Source organism: Podarcis raffonei, chromosome 8, assembly GCF_027172205.1.
Source record: "Podarcis raffonei isolate rPodRaf1 chromosome 8, rPodRaf1.pri, whole genome shotgun sequence".
Classification (NCBI taxonomy): domain Eukaryota; kingdom Metazoa; phylum Chordata; class Lepidosauria; order Squamata; family Lacertidae; genus Podarcis; species Podarcis raffonei.
This window is the reverse complement of record NC_070609.1, coordinates 62,175,341-62,189,025: the sequence shown is the minus strand read 5'-3', so window position 1 is coordinate 62,189,025 and position 13,685 is coordinate 62,175,341. Positions and strand designations below refer to the sequence as shown.

At 42.7% G+C, this 13,685-nt stretch overlaps 1 protein-coding gene across 7 annotated transcripts in view; it reads left to right on the top strand.

Annotated features, from left to right (window-relative positions):
• The window catches only part of ANKRD27 (ankyrin repeat domain 27), a 68,381-nt gene that overhangs the window by 16,634 nt on the left and 38,062 nt on the right, over window positions 1-13,685 (top strand). For 4 of the 7 annotated variants that reach the window (XM_053400306.1, XM_053400309.1, XM_053400311.1 and 1 more), the window contains 8 exons: window positions 8,929-9,063; window positions 10,000-10,110; window positions 10,521-10,677; window positions 11,327-11,481; window positions 12,338-12,397; window positions 12,534-12,587; window positions 12,672-12,737; window positions 13,329-13,405. In XM_053400306.1, the coding sequence (XP_053256281.1) occupies window positions 8,929-9,063; window positions 10,000-10,110; window positions 10,521-10,677; window positions 11,327-11,481; window positions 12,338-12,397; window positions 12,534-12,587; window positions 12,672-12,737; window positions 13,329-13,405 (815 nt within the window). Of the gene's footprint in view, window positions 1-1,658; window positions 1,719-4,398; window positions 4,864-6,279; window positions 6,747-8,928; window positions 9,064-9,999; window positions 10,111-10,520; window positions 10,678-11,326; window positions 11,482-12,337; window positions 12,398-12,533; window positions 12,588-12,671; window positions 12,738-13,328; window positions 13,406-13,685 lie in introns of those variants that run through there. The other 3 variants (XM_053400313.1, XM_053400307.1, XM_053400312.1) reach the window with 3 other exon arrangements.

Genomic DNA, 13,685 nt, shown 5'->3' with positions numbered 1-13,685 from the left:
TTGTGGTCTGCAGTCTTTCCAGTGTGGGCTTCTCTGTAACTCCTCTGTGGAAGGACGTGTTTGAATCCCTTGGGCATTTTTGAAACATTAAGCAGTTCATAAATGCTTTAAATTCACATAAATAAATACATGGGTAAACTTAATTTTTTTGGATGGAAAACAGGATACAGTATTGATGGTACCTTTTATGTAAAGTAGCTAAAAGCACATATTCTAAAATACCCACCATGACATAGTATCCTTCTAGCAGGCAAACACAGTAATTAAGCGATTAAGACAGTAACCCTATATCAATTTACCTAGGAGTAAGTCCAGTGGAGCTTCCTGCCGTGTAGGCATGTATAGAATTGCATTGTGACTGGCTTTGCCATCCCATAGACTAGTGTTCAAAAGACTAGAATCCTACTCTTGTCTTCTTTGATGCGAGGTCCACTAAATTCAGTTTTATCTTATTTCCAATAAGTATAGGATTTTTAAGGAGGCAATGCATAGTATCTGCTCAGAGTAAGTCCCCTGCTGAACTTGGTGGGGGCCCGACTCTGAAGAAACATGCATTTATGTTGGGTTGCATGCCTGTAATTCTAGACACACTCATTTAGGAATAACTCCCACTGCAGGCACCTGCTGCTGAGTAAACATGGGTGAGAACACGATGACTTAAGTGATATGTAGGCCATGTTCTCAAAGTGAAACTTTTATTTGTAATTTTCAAGATGCCTTGCATAATACAAAGAAACAAGTGTAATAAAGCATTTTTATTAAGAGTTTTGACGAATTCTGGGGGTGAGGTGGGGGACCCGATGACTTGTGTGTGAAGAATAGTATAGTTCACATCCAAGCAGAAGCCCAATTCTTCATTTACTAGCATTCACACACACCCTTATTTAAAGTTAAATGTTGGGGTTTGGTACCCTACCTTTTTATCAGTTGAGGGTTTTTATCTACATGGAGGTTGAGTTCCACTTGCTGTTTTGCTTAGATTCACTAGTTTTGTTTCCAAGATAGGGGCAGGCATTATGCTAAAAGCTTGTGCGTTAGAAAGCAGTGACTGCTTGGAAGCAAGCGCACTCCTTGTATGTAGTTAACAAAACAACATAGGAAGCATCAGTTTTGAGTTACCAAAACTTATGCATGGAGCATTTCTAAGTAGAACGTTGATAAGTCATGTGGCTGGGCGTTTAAATTGGCACCACATTTTGTCAACTGACTTTTTCGGAAAGAGCTTACACGTACACTGCTTTTGAAGTTTGTCAAAGCAGCAACTTCATCAGTGTTTTGAGCCAACTTATTTTGGGGGTGGGGTGGGGGATAAGGGCACGCCCCCAGACCCGCAGCCCAGTGAAGATTGTGTCCTCACTGACCACATAATGCTGATCAGGGTGTGTGGGTGAGTGAGGGAGAGGCAGAGGCAGAGGGAGCAGGAGCAGAGTATTATGGAAGATGGCAGTGTGACCAGAGCATTCCACCCACACTACAGCTTCTTGTTGTAAATAGTCTGTTTTCAATAGTCTGTTTTGAAAGACCACAAACTCTGCACTCTGAACTCCGTGGCTCAATTATCAAGTTGCATTATTGCATGCCTGTTTTGTAAGTTAAGTGGCAGCATGAACTTCATCAGATATTAGCTGCATAGATCTGTGGTGTTACAAATCTCTTAAGTGGCCCTACAGGTGGTCTTCATTTACTGCACTGAGAGCAGCAGGCACTTTCCTGATGCTGTGAGTTTCCTAAGTAGCTTGGGGAATGGGGAGGAAGCCATACTTAATTGTTTGTGTATATATAGATATATAGGTTGTTTTAAAGGCCTTGTTTGTTTTGTATTTTAATTATGAATGTTTTGATGTTTTATGACATTGTTTTATTGCATATTTTAATTATGTGTGGTCATCCTTTTTAAACTGGTTTTATATTTGTAAACCACTAAAGCGGTGAATGAATGAATGAATGAATGAATGAATGAATCAATCAATCAATCAATCAATCAATTCACTGTATATTTTGGAAAGTGGTTTGTCTTGTCTTCTGTTTCTTCTCTATATATTCAGACGCCTCTTGAGATATCGTTGCTAAACTTGGCACAAACATTCCTTCCCAAGATGGGGACTGCAGTCTTCATTGATGTTTAGATGCCAGGCACCATTTTGAATCAAGATGGTGGACTAAAACATGAGTTTGGATTGGCAGCACCTTATTTTTGGTGTCACAGGTCCAAACTCACAAATTGCATTATCCATTTTAAAAAAAGGTTTCTAAAAATACCCATGCAGCACTGGGCACTTCCTGCTAGTCAAATAATGATGATGATGATGGATGATGATGATGATATAATAATATAGAGGATTTCCTGAGGGGATCTGTCTGACATCATAGATGATAAGGTTACCACCAGTGGGCCAAATAAAAGTGAGTACAATTAGAACTTAATGATTTTCAAAAGGTGGGAGTGAGCATTGGAGATAAACTTCTTGGTCTGAAGCCAAAATACTGACTTTAGACACATTGGCATCTTAAAATACAGCTAGGTCTTCTTTTTCTCAATTTCACAGGATGCAACAGGATAGATAGATAGATATAGATTGGAGCCAACATTGTGTGTACATGACTTCCCAAATAAGCGGTGGGTGTGCATTAGATTCAGAAAAGATGGGAGTGCATACCCAGCCTTTGTGGTATGGACTCTTCACTTCCCTGAGCAATGCAGTTACGGGGTAGCTTGCTCTGAGTTTAGCTTTCTCTGGATTGGAGCGCTTAACTGTATTTCTTTGCTCAATCTACAAATAAACAAGTAAAACAGGAATGCAGAGAAAGGGCAGACACCCCATGAAGTAGATGATCTATTACACCATATCAAATCCCCAGAGAACAGGCCAGACCATATACTTCTAGCATTTAGCTAATTCTGACTGCTCTGCCTCATTTATGCCCAAACTATTGCTCAGCCCCTTCCATTAACTGATGTGTGTGGAGTCACCACCTTGAATCTTTGGCTATCTCTTCAGACACAATGGAGGGATGATTGACTATCTCATAGCAATTGGTTCCTATCAGCTGGCCATTAAGAGTAGTAGGCCAGAAGTTGTAAAGCCATGTACAGCTCAGGCAGGGAACTTTTCAGCTCAAGTGTCACATTCACTTGTGGGGGCCACATGCCATTTGTGGGATTGGCCATAGGCAAATGTGGGCAGAGCAACAAATGTGAATTTTATCTTTGTACAAGAGGCTAAATTCTACACATACACACCCCTCTCTGTCCTTCATTCACACAAGCTAGAAGCATTATCAGAAATCAGGAACATAGTTCTGCCAGCAAAAACACTCAAGGAGGAATGCAAAGCAGAGCTAGTGAGGGGTGTTGCCTAAAAACCAGGGTGTGTGGCCTGGGGCGAGGCCAATGGCTGGATAAAGGGGCCCTAGAAGGCTGCATTTGGCTCCTGGGCCTGAGGCTTCCCATCTCTGATGTAAGAGAATAGTCTTATCAAATAGTACAGTTTTTAAATTAACTTGGTTATGTGTTGGGATATACAAGAATATTAAGTGGGTATGTTTTTCATAGACAGAACTACTAGGCTTTTGCCTCAAACTTTGCAGGATATCCTGGGGTCTGACATGGTTGTGGGATGTACTTGAGATCATTTGCTTGCTTTAAATGAGGTTTTGCTTTCCTTTTCCCCCAGTCATTTGATGTTGTAGCTGTAAAAGAATGGATCCATTGAAGTTTAGTTTAACTGCCTTAGTCATTGTGAAAATGCTCTGCTTAACAGATGAAAAAACAGACCCTTCTTTAGCCACCCCATAAACTTAACAATGTCAGAAGATGACTCATCCACACAAGTGACCTTGAAATATTTCCTGAAAACATGCTTGATTGTCTTGCATTGCTAAACCTGTTTAGAGGTGGGCTTGTGGCATTTATGCGAGAACCATCCAACAAATGTGAACTGCTAGACATGCTGTGAAATGTTTGTTTGCCAAGCAGGGTAATATTGTGTGGTATCGGCACATGACCACATCCAGTAACAGATGTTAAAAAAAATAATCTAGTGATAATCCTTCCTGGGGTATAAGAATATAGGTTCAGGGATACATAATTTTCCATGTTAATGTTCTAGGAGGAGAGGACTAGGCTAGTACTTCCTTATATAAGGAGGGAGCCTTTTTTATATGCAAGAGCATTAATCAAGTGATTCCTCCACATGCTTTTCTGGTGGCTGTGTCATGTGGTTTTCTTCTAAACGTCTAACATGGCTTTGGCTCTAGTTCAAATTTTCTTCTATGAACTTGGGCTAATTGCAATCCCTCTGCTTACCCTACTTTGGAGAGTGGTGTTGACTGTAAAAAGGGGATAACCCTCTGTTTTCCTGAGCCACTCTGAGAAAAGACGTAATGCAATGCTAAAGGTATCACAACACACCTGCTAAGTGTGAATCCAGGGCAGATAGGGGGCCTAGGGTTGCATCTGACATATTCCCCTGTTTTTCCATATTCTACATTATTCAGCACTCTTCTCTGAACCTTTTCTCAAGTTAGACTATTTCCATCTAGAATGGCTATTACTACCCCAGGGGGAACACTCTCACAACCCCTTCTGGGATTTTTACTCTTCAGGAATCATAGTAGTTTGCTGTGCCAAGATAACCCCAAATCCCCATCAGAACTGGTCCCTGTCTCTGCAGGTCGTCAACCCCTATCTAACAGTTTTAACTGTCAAGTTTTGAATTGTTTTAACCAGCTCTGATTGATTGCTGGGTCACCAGGAGGCTGACCATGGGTATGTCCATCAACTCCCCGCAGCATAAAGTAAACTAAGGAAGAATGAAGTGTTGGAGAGAAGATGTAGTCTGCCAGCTGGTTCTGGGAGCAACTGTTAGTGTGGCTTGGCTTGTATCTGTTCTGTTGCTACTAAGCAGTTTAGACTTGTCACTTGCAGCGTGTAATCCCATATGCTGGGAATTGCCTGCTGTCTTGCCATCACTTGGAACTACTTCTTCTGGCCCATCAGAGCTACCATCTGTCAATATCAAAACTACTTTATATCACTGTCTATTTGCGTTATGATCCCATCTGCATTTGGCCATGAGCTATGGATGCTACACTTATAACTAAGCAGCAGCGTTCACAATTAAAAATCACCAATCGCTTTTGCCCTTAGAATGATTGTAGCTGTTGGTACTACTTGGCTTATAAAGTTATGTTGTGTTTACTAGTTAGTGGCATCCTTCAGGTTTCTCTTGGCAGCTGCAAACTGGGCATCTTTGCTTGATCTATTCAAGACTATACAGAGATTCTGAACTCCAAATTTTCTTGAAATGGGCCTGTCCTAATCAATAGGCTTTATCAAGAGGCTCCAGCTGTGTCCCAGAGCATAGCCTCATGCACTGGGTAGAGTAGCAGTGGGGAATCCTAGTTAGGCCTGCCTGGTCTCCCCATTTAGCCCACAGCATGGTTTGGACCATGCCATGCCCACCTGTCCATCACCTGATGAGATACTGTCAGGCACAGGACATATCAGCCCTTAGGGCCAAATTGTAAAGGAAGAATAAAGAACTTCCTTTTAAGTACCGTATTTTGCTCCATAAGACGCAGCTGACCATAAGACGCACCTAGTTTTTAGAGGAGGAAAACAAGAAGAAAAAAATTGTGAATGAAACAGTGGATGTATGATTTTTGTGGTTCATGCTGTGGCCACAGACATGTGATCTGATGGTGAATTTGGGGTGACCCAATGCAAAAATCCTGAGGATCCATGTGGATGTGTGCTTTGTAACCACATTTTTGAGCCATTGCAGCCTCAGGAAACAGTGGGTGCGTGATTTTTTTGGTGCAGGCTGTAGCCATGGACATGCTATGTGATCTGATGGTGAATTTGGGGTGACCCAATGTAAAAATCCTGAGGATCCATGGGCTTTTACCTCCCCCCCCTTCCCAGGTAGCTACCACTAGCATCCCTTATCTCTCTTCCTATCCCACCGATCAGCTGTTTCCTTTCAACACTCCCTTCCCTCTTGTTTGCCTTAGTGTAGTGACTTTTCCTTAGCTGGAGCAGTTTTTTGCTCCTCCTTTTCTTCTAATTTCTCTCCTTGTTGCTTTAGTCTTCCTGTTTCCCCCCTTTGCAAGTTTGCTGTGTTTTCCTCCTCCCTCCCAGGCAGCCTCCATTATCTCTAGCATCCCTTATCTTTCTCCCCAATCAGCAAATGATCAGTGGCTTTGTTTCAACACCCACTTCCGTCTTACAAAAAAAAGCATGATCTGCTTTTTGCCCCTGGGCAATTTGGCTCCAGGGACCACGCATTTGCTCCATAAGATGCACAGACAATTCCCCCTACTTTTTAGGAAGAAAAAAGTGCGTCTTATGGAGCAAAAAATACGGTATGTGCCTCTTTGCCCTCACCTTTGGCATCTGAGATGTGTGTTTTAAGGTCCACCCTATTATGTAGCTGTAATCTATTTTAACCATTCTGAATTCTAAATGGTTGTAACCTGGCCTGGGACCTGCTGGTGAATGATGGGCAATAGCTTTAGTAATAATAAATGCTCTTCTGATTGTGCCATTCCTGTTGCGGGCACTTTCTGAGTGTGCAGCAACAAGAAAAAGGTGCCAAATTAAAAAAGGACCAGATTACAACTAGAAAGGAAGAGAGGCTTGAATTAAAGATTGGACTGCAAAGGGAGCATTGTGGGGCATGCTTGGAGTGCACTCCTGATCCTTGGGTTCAGAGTTGGATCACCTGATGTCAGATGATTGACAGGTAGGCAGGCACTCCCACTTGTCCAAGTGGTCCATGGAGAGTGGGCCTGCCAGTTGGATCCAGTTCCCCACCCCTGGGGCAGAGAGAGGGCCTCAGCTGAGAAATCTTTAAGCCTGGTTGTAGGTGGTTTCTCTTCCTCTAAAACAGGACCCATACAACTGAATGGCATGGGGAAAAGGTGCTTCTGCTTAGGGGCCCTTATGATGGGGGGAAAAAACCTGTGGTCCCTGTTCACTTACAACATTTTTGTGTGGTGGTGGTGGTGGGATTTGGCAAACTAAATTTTCACCCAAGGAAACAAAAAAGCATGAATAGACCCTACCGGTGTTTTGTTTTTTAAATGGAGGGAATAGGAAACTTAAGATTCTAGGATGGATTCTGAAGTGGGCAAGATTGGTTGGGAAGGGTTGAAGATGACTTGAGACTGAAGGCTTGGTTGTGAGTCTTGGAAGACCTGCTCCTTGCCTTGTAGGCCTTTCCCCACCTGGTCTCGGAGGGTGGGGCCATGACAGATGCCTGCTACAAAAGCTGAGGGCCAACAAACTTTTGGGCTGGGGTATTGTTAGGAGTAGTTGTTGTTGCTGTTACTGATTTTAATTTTTTGTATATTTATTTTGTATATTTATTATTATATATGTGGCAATTGTTCAATTTGGCTGTGTACTTTTTAAGGTTTTATTTGTTTTGTTTTGCTTTGAATATAAGCCGCACCTTTAAAATTGGAGGGGGGGGGGGAGAAAAAAAGGAAAAATACCTGAATATAAGCTGCTCCATTCCTCATTGCTCCTGGCTGCATACTGGGGGACTGTGCTGTGTTGCTGATGGCCTTTCCCCTTCCTTGCTCTCTCCTGGCCTTGGGGGAGAGGACAGGGGACTATGCACGGGGCGGGTGCCTCTTTGCTGCGCTCCTGACACTGTTTGCCCCGCGCTCCTGGCTGCATACCGTAAGGTTGCGAATACTGTATAAGCCGCACTTTAACTTCATATGGTCAGAAGTTGGGGGGAAAGTGAAGCATATATTCAGGCCAATACGGTATGTATTTTTTCATGTTGTAAACTGCCTTGAGCATGGTTTTAACTGTCCCTGGCAAGAAGAGAAATTAAAACTTGAGTATACAATAGAAGCATAGACAAGGGCTGTAGTCAGTCCTCTGGTATGGTGGTCTTCTTGCTTTCCTTTTCGTACTTCAAAACCTTCAGCTATGTATTGAAGCAGAGCTTAGTGTTTCCTTTATGGTGCGATACGGGAAAGTAATTGGTCTAAACTGTTTCTGATCCATCAGGGGCCAGTGAATAATTAATAAATAAGAATACTAATGATTTTATTCAGGAATCATTTCCAATTCAGTAAAAAGTAGTAAAACAACTGCATATATAAAAACAAAATGACAATTGCATGCACACACACACACACACACACACATATATGCGTAATTTAAAATCCAACTGGGGATAACAGTCTCTACTGAGAAGACCCTTTAGAAGAGGAAAGTGAATGACTGGTGGATCCCTGGTGTCTGGTGTTACAAGGGACTGATTTGTGATGGTGACACCTATTCCAAGGCATAGAAACAAACACCCCTGGTCTCCTGTCACATAGTCTGGAAAACACCCAGGACATTTTGCTGCTTGAGGGGGGAAAAGGATGGGGTGGCACCCATTCCTGTCCATATGCAGAAACCTACCGAACTGTTGGTTGACTTTCTTCAACACTGGTGATGGGGCAGCTGCCTCCACTGCCCCTGAAGGCAGCAACACTTAGCTTGGAGGGGGCACAGGGCAGATTCCTTGGCACACACAGGTTGCATACTGTTCCCTGCCTCCCAAGATTTTCTGCCTGAAACAGTTGCCTCCCCACTCTGCCTAATACTAGAGTTGGACCTAAATGCACCTTTTTCTCCAGTCCCTCTAGAATTTGACTTTTTCATACTCTTCTATATAATTGTGTACATGGAAATAGTGGTGCATAATTATGCAAATGGTTGAGAGGGGTATTGTGGTGCAATCCTATGTAAGCAAGTGCCATTGAGTTCAATAGGGCTTTCTTTGATGTAAGTGCTTATAGGATTGCAGCCTATGTATGTGGGAAGAATGATGGGAAGTGTCTTTCTTCTGGTTACTAATGGTAGCAATTGGGTTTTGACCATGGAGATCTCTCTCTCTCTCTCTCTCTGCTTTCTAGAAAGTCTCTAAATTGGATACTTGGGGGGTCCATATGGCTGTGTATGATGAAGACCTCTTGAAGAACCCTTTTTATCTAGCTATGCAGAAACGACGTCCTGATCTCTGCAGGAAAGTTGCAGAATTCCACGGAATTGTAAGTAAACTTGATGCCTTCAGAAAATGGGTCCTACAGCTTGGCAGGGAATGAGTTCGGACTTCGGGTTCAGAGGGTCTATTTAACAGATGTGGAAAAATGGGCAAACTACACCTTTGCTGTGGTATACTATTAAGTTTCCTTGCTTTTTGTACCATCTGACCACACATGTTGCACATATGACAAAAGCATTAAAGTGGAGGCATCTTTGGGAATGGGAGGAGGGTGTTGCTTGATGCCAATTCCTTATTCTAAAGATAAGTTTTGTGTAAAAAAATATTAAAATGTTTAAAAAAGAAAAAGTGGAGGAGCTGTGCATAGTTGTAGAGAGACCACTCAGTGAGGTGCTTTTAAATGGTTGCCACAAGAGTTAGTCCTGTTATGAGAATATCTTTTGATGACTCTACATGGAGAATCCGGAATTTTTAAATCAACAAAGTTTTAAATGGTTTACAATGATACTTGCTTGGTGCAATCTATTCTTCTCTGAACTTGTGTCTGGCTGCCCTTGTAGGAAATACTGGGTGGTGTCCAATGCTACTCCTGGACAGAGTGGACCCATCGAAGTTCATGAACATGATTAACTTAGGTTTGTCAAGTTTAGTAGGTCTACTCTGAGTAGGACTTGGTGGGATACAAAACATTGCGTCAAAGTATTAAGTGTTTGAGATATGAAGTGGTGGCTCTCGTGGCCTCCCACAATATAGTATTCCTTCCCCCAGCCATTGCACCATGTCATGGTCTGTCCTCATTTGTGGTGATTGAAGATCACCTCCCGGTGAGTAAAGGTTTCTTGATCTGTACTACATTACTGCCTAATTTCAAAACTTGGCATCTTAAAATAGTGTGGTCTGGCAAAATGTTAATACTTTAAGGATTTATCGGTTTTGTGTGTGTGCGTGCATGCACCTGACTCCAAGTTTACTACTTCTTTAGGTGCTAGTTCCATGCAAAGGAAGTCTTTCAAGCAGCAGCATCTCAGCTTGCCAGTTTGACTCCTACGTTCTGAAGTCTGTGGAAGAAAACTTTGAAACTGTGAATGGAAAGGTACAAAAAGTATTTTAAGGACAGGGATCCTGTGCAGTCTTGCATTGAGAGTGGTGGAGGCATTAGCCCACTCTTCAGCCTCATGAAGTTCAGTGGAATAAAGGAATTCTAAAGGAATACAACAGTAATGCTTTAAGAGCTCAAACAGAGAAGGCTTCTTACTCCAAAACTGATGGACAATCTTGCCCTTCCATCAAACATTTAAAAATCAATTCTGTAATACCATTTCAAAAGCGGAGTAGTGTGTTTTAACTTTTGGATTGCACCTGTCTTGCTTTGGAGAAGCTACCTTATCTTTCTCAAAATCTGCATGACTAACCACTGTTCCTAAATAATTGTTCTGCTTGCATACTGCTCACGTTGATATTGATCTTTTTTCATTTGCCTTTCCCTTCCTCCTGTCCCTTTAGGAAGTCTTCATACAAGGAAGCTTGATCATCCTTGGGGCTGGCTTCAGCCCTCGTTGCTCAGTGCCTGTTCTTTTTGAGGAAACTTTCTACAATGAGAGAGAAGAGAGCTTCAGCATCCTTTGTATCGCTCATGCGCTAGAAAAAAATGAGAGTGAAGGTGAGTAGTAGTGCTCTTCTCAGCCAGCCCTTGGACTTCAACAAAGCCAACTCTAGGTATTTTGCTGCCTGAGGCAGATGGCAGGAGAGTCCCATTTTCCCTTCTGCTGCTCCATTCCATGTACATAATTGGATTGGACTGGCAATTGAACCTTTTTTCAACACTGGTGACAATGCAGCAGACTATAATAGGAGGTACATGGCAGGTACCCAAGAGGGAACAGACTAGGTGGCTATCACTGCCACTCCACCCTCTGCTGCCTGACGTATCTACCCTACTCTTCCTAATGGTAGGGCCAGCCTTGTGCAATAGCACTTCTTTCAGGACCTTCATATACCATGAGCAGACAGCTTAATGTGGTCTAGAAGGCAAGGTCAGAAGCCTTTCATAAGGCAACAAGGATGAGAGCTAGATCACCCTAGCAGGCTTGCATGAAGGATCTTCATCCTGATAATCATTTCCTGGAAGAAATGACTCTTCAGAAGCCAGGAAAAGAGTTAAGAGGTCAGCAATAAATATGGGAGTCCTGGTTTCTTGCCATGATACTTTGCATCTGGCAACATAAATAAATCAATAAATAAGGAACTGCTGCTAATGCTAGGAGGAACTGCAGATCTTTCTGTGCACTGACAACTGCCCTCCATTTCAGAACAATCCTCAACGCCGTCAAACTCTTACTCCCTGAAAAACGTTGAAGATGTGAGAGAATTCTTGGGGAGACATGCTGAAAAGTTTGATAAAGCCATTGCATCTTTCCACAGGACTTTCAAGGATCATGACAGGAAAATCCTGCGGCACTACATAGTCAGTATCTCTGTTTTCAGCCTGCCTTAGTCTGTTGCAAATGCCTATTGCAAGAAACATTCTCCCATTTTTTAACGCAGGAAGAATGCCTTTTCTGTGCCATATACGCATAGTCTAAAAAAAAGTACATATTGCTTCAAAAGTTTATCTATATGCAAATCTGTAGCTATATGCAAATCAGTGTAGAGTAACCCATTTCAGATACCTTTTTAAAAATTGAGTTGCAGCCTTAGTTACTACTCGCTGCTAGATTACTTCATAATGAGAATGGCTCAAGTGCAACTCTAGAATAAAGCACAGTAACCTACTTGATGCAAATGTGCTCTGCACCCACATGAACTAAACCTTTGGAAGATTAATCTGGAACCTGTACCTCCTCAAAGAATGCACTGGCACTCCACCCAGTTAAGCAACTTGGACTCTCCTCATGTCTTTCTAAAATGTTCTTTCCCCAACCCATCTCTGCAAGGGCCCTCTACCTAGACATGTTGATGCAGTGGCCCAGTTAGGATGGCATATTGAACCATAGCTCACAAAAAGTGAGCTGCAGCAAGCTCCAGGTGCTCCCTGTTCCTCTACTTTGACCTCAGTGAGTCCATAAGCTTTGGTTCTGTTTCTGCTTAGCCACAGCTGCTTGTGCCATGGTTTACAAGTTGTTTTGTGTGAAACAAACCATGAGTTAACCAGACTTTGGACAACACGACAAGCTGTCGTTAAGCGAAAACTTCTGAGCTCCACCTGGCAGCTATGCTGGTGAGGGGAAGTGGGAGTTTGTGAACTTGAGTCTCTTGTGATTTAATGTGACATCTGAGCCCAGGCTTTTGTGCTCCATAATGTCCTTCTTTTGGGTCTCCAGGATTCTGTAAATGCCCTCTACACCAAATGTATTCAGCAGTTATTGAGAGACTCGCACCTTGTGAGTATGAAATGGTTTTTGTGTGTGTGTGTGTGTGTGTGTGTGTGTGTGTGTGTGTGTGTGTTAAATACAATTTTCTACCCCTTCCCCAGACAGTGCCTGTTAACACTGCCTTTTCTCTCTCTCGTGTCCTTAGAGGATGCTTGCCAAGCAGGAGCCTCAGATGAATCTGATGAAGCAAGCTGTGGATGTAAGTAGTGGGTTGTTTGTTAGTGGGAATTCCGTAAACTCACGGGCATCTCCGGTTCAATTTATTTATTTATTTGTGTTTCAGATGTACATCCACCATGCTCTATATGACCTGATCTTTAAATATGTGGGGACTATCGAGGCGAGTGAGGTAGGTGTTGCTTTCCCTTGGCCATTCGAATGCCTACTTTTCCAGAGCCAGAATATAAGGTGCTTATCATAGCACTTATGGAAAGGGTACATTTTTATCAAAAGGCTTTTGCCTCAAGGTGCATGTAGACATTTCTGACCATTGCTTACATGTATTTTAAAGGAAAAACACTTGGACTATCTGTCCTTAACCCCATAGCTCAGTGATAGAGCACCTGTTTTGCTTGTAGGAGATGCCATGTTCAATCCCTAGCATCTCCAGTTAGAAAGGAGTAGGTAGAAGGTGCCTGAAAACCTGGAGAATCAAGAGTAGACAATATAGCGCTAGATGGACCAAGCTTGATATACTGAGGCAGCTTCCTATGCTCTATGTACTCATCTACTGGATGGTCTCTTCGGCCCTCCACCTATTGCTGCAATTCCCATCAGACCCAGCAGGCATGGCCACTGGCTAGGAATTCTGGGAGCTGTAGTTCAGCAATGTCTGGAGGGCCAAAGTTCCCCCATACCTGATCTTCAAACGTCTCAAGATATAGCCAAGAGAGCAGCTTGTTGTGTTTCTAAAATGGCTTCATTTGTATTTGTCAACCAGGATGCAGCTTTCAACAAAATTACAAGAAGCTTACAAGATCTGCAACAGAAGGACCTGGGTATTAAGCCTGAATTCAGGTGCGCTGCATGGAGATGACAATCTTAAAAGCTCCACCAGGTTTTTTTGGGGTGGGTGGGTGGGGGAACCAACAACTTGGGTAAGGGATACATGGCTGCTGCTCAGAGCATCTTGCTCTTTGCATGCTGTGAATCTGTGTACTCTTTGCTGCTTTACCAAAAACAAATATACAGGTAAGTGGATTGTCACCCATATACCCTTGGTGCTACTGAATGGAGAAGTAGGAAAGGGAGATGAGTTCTGCTGTCAGCATGTGTAACTGGAAGGGCTTGACAGTAA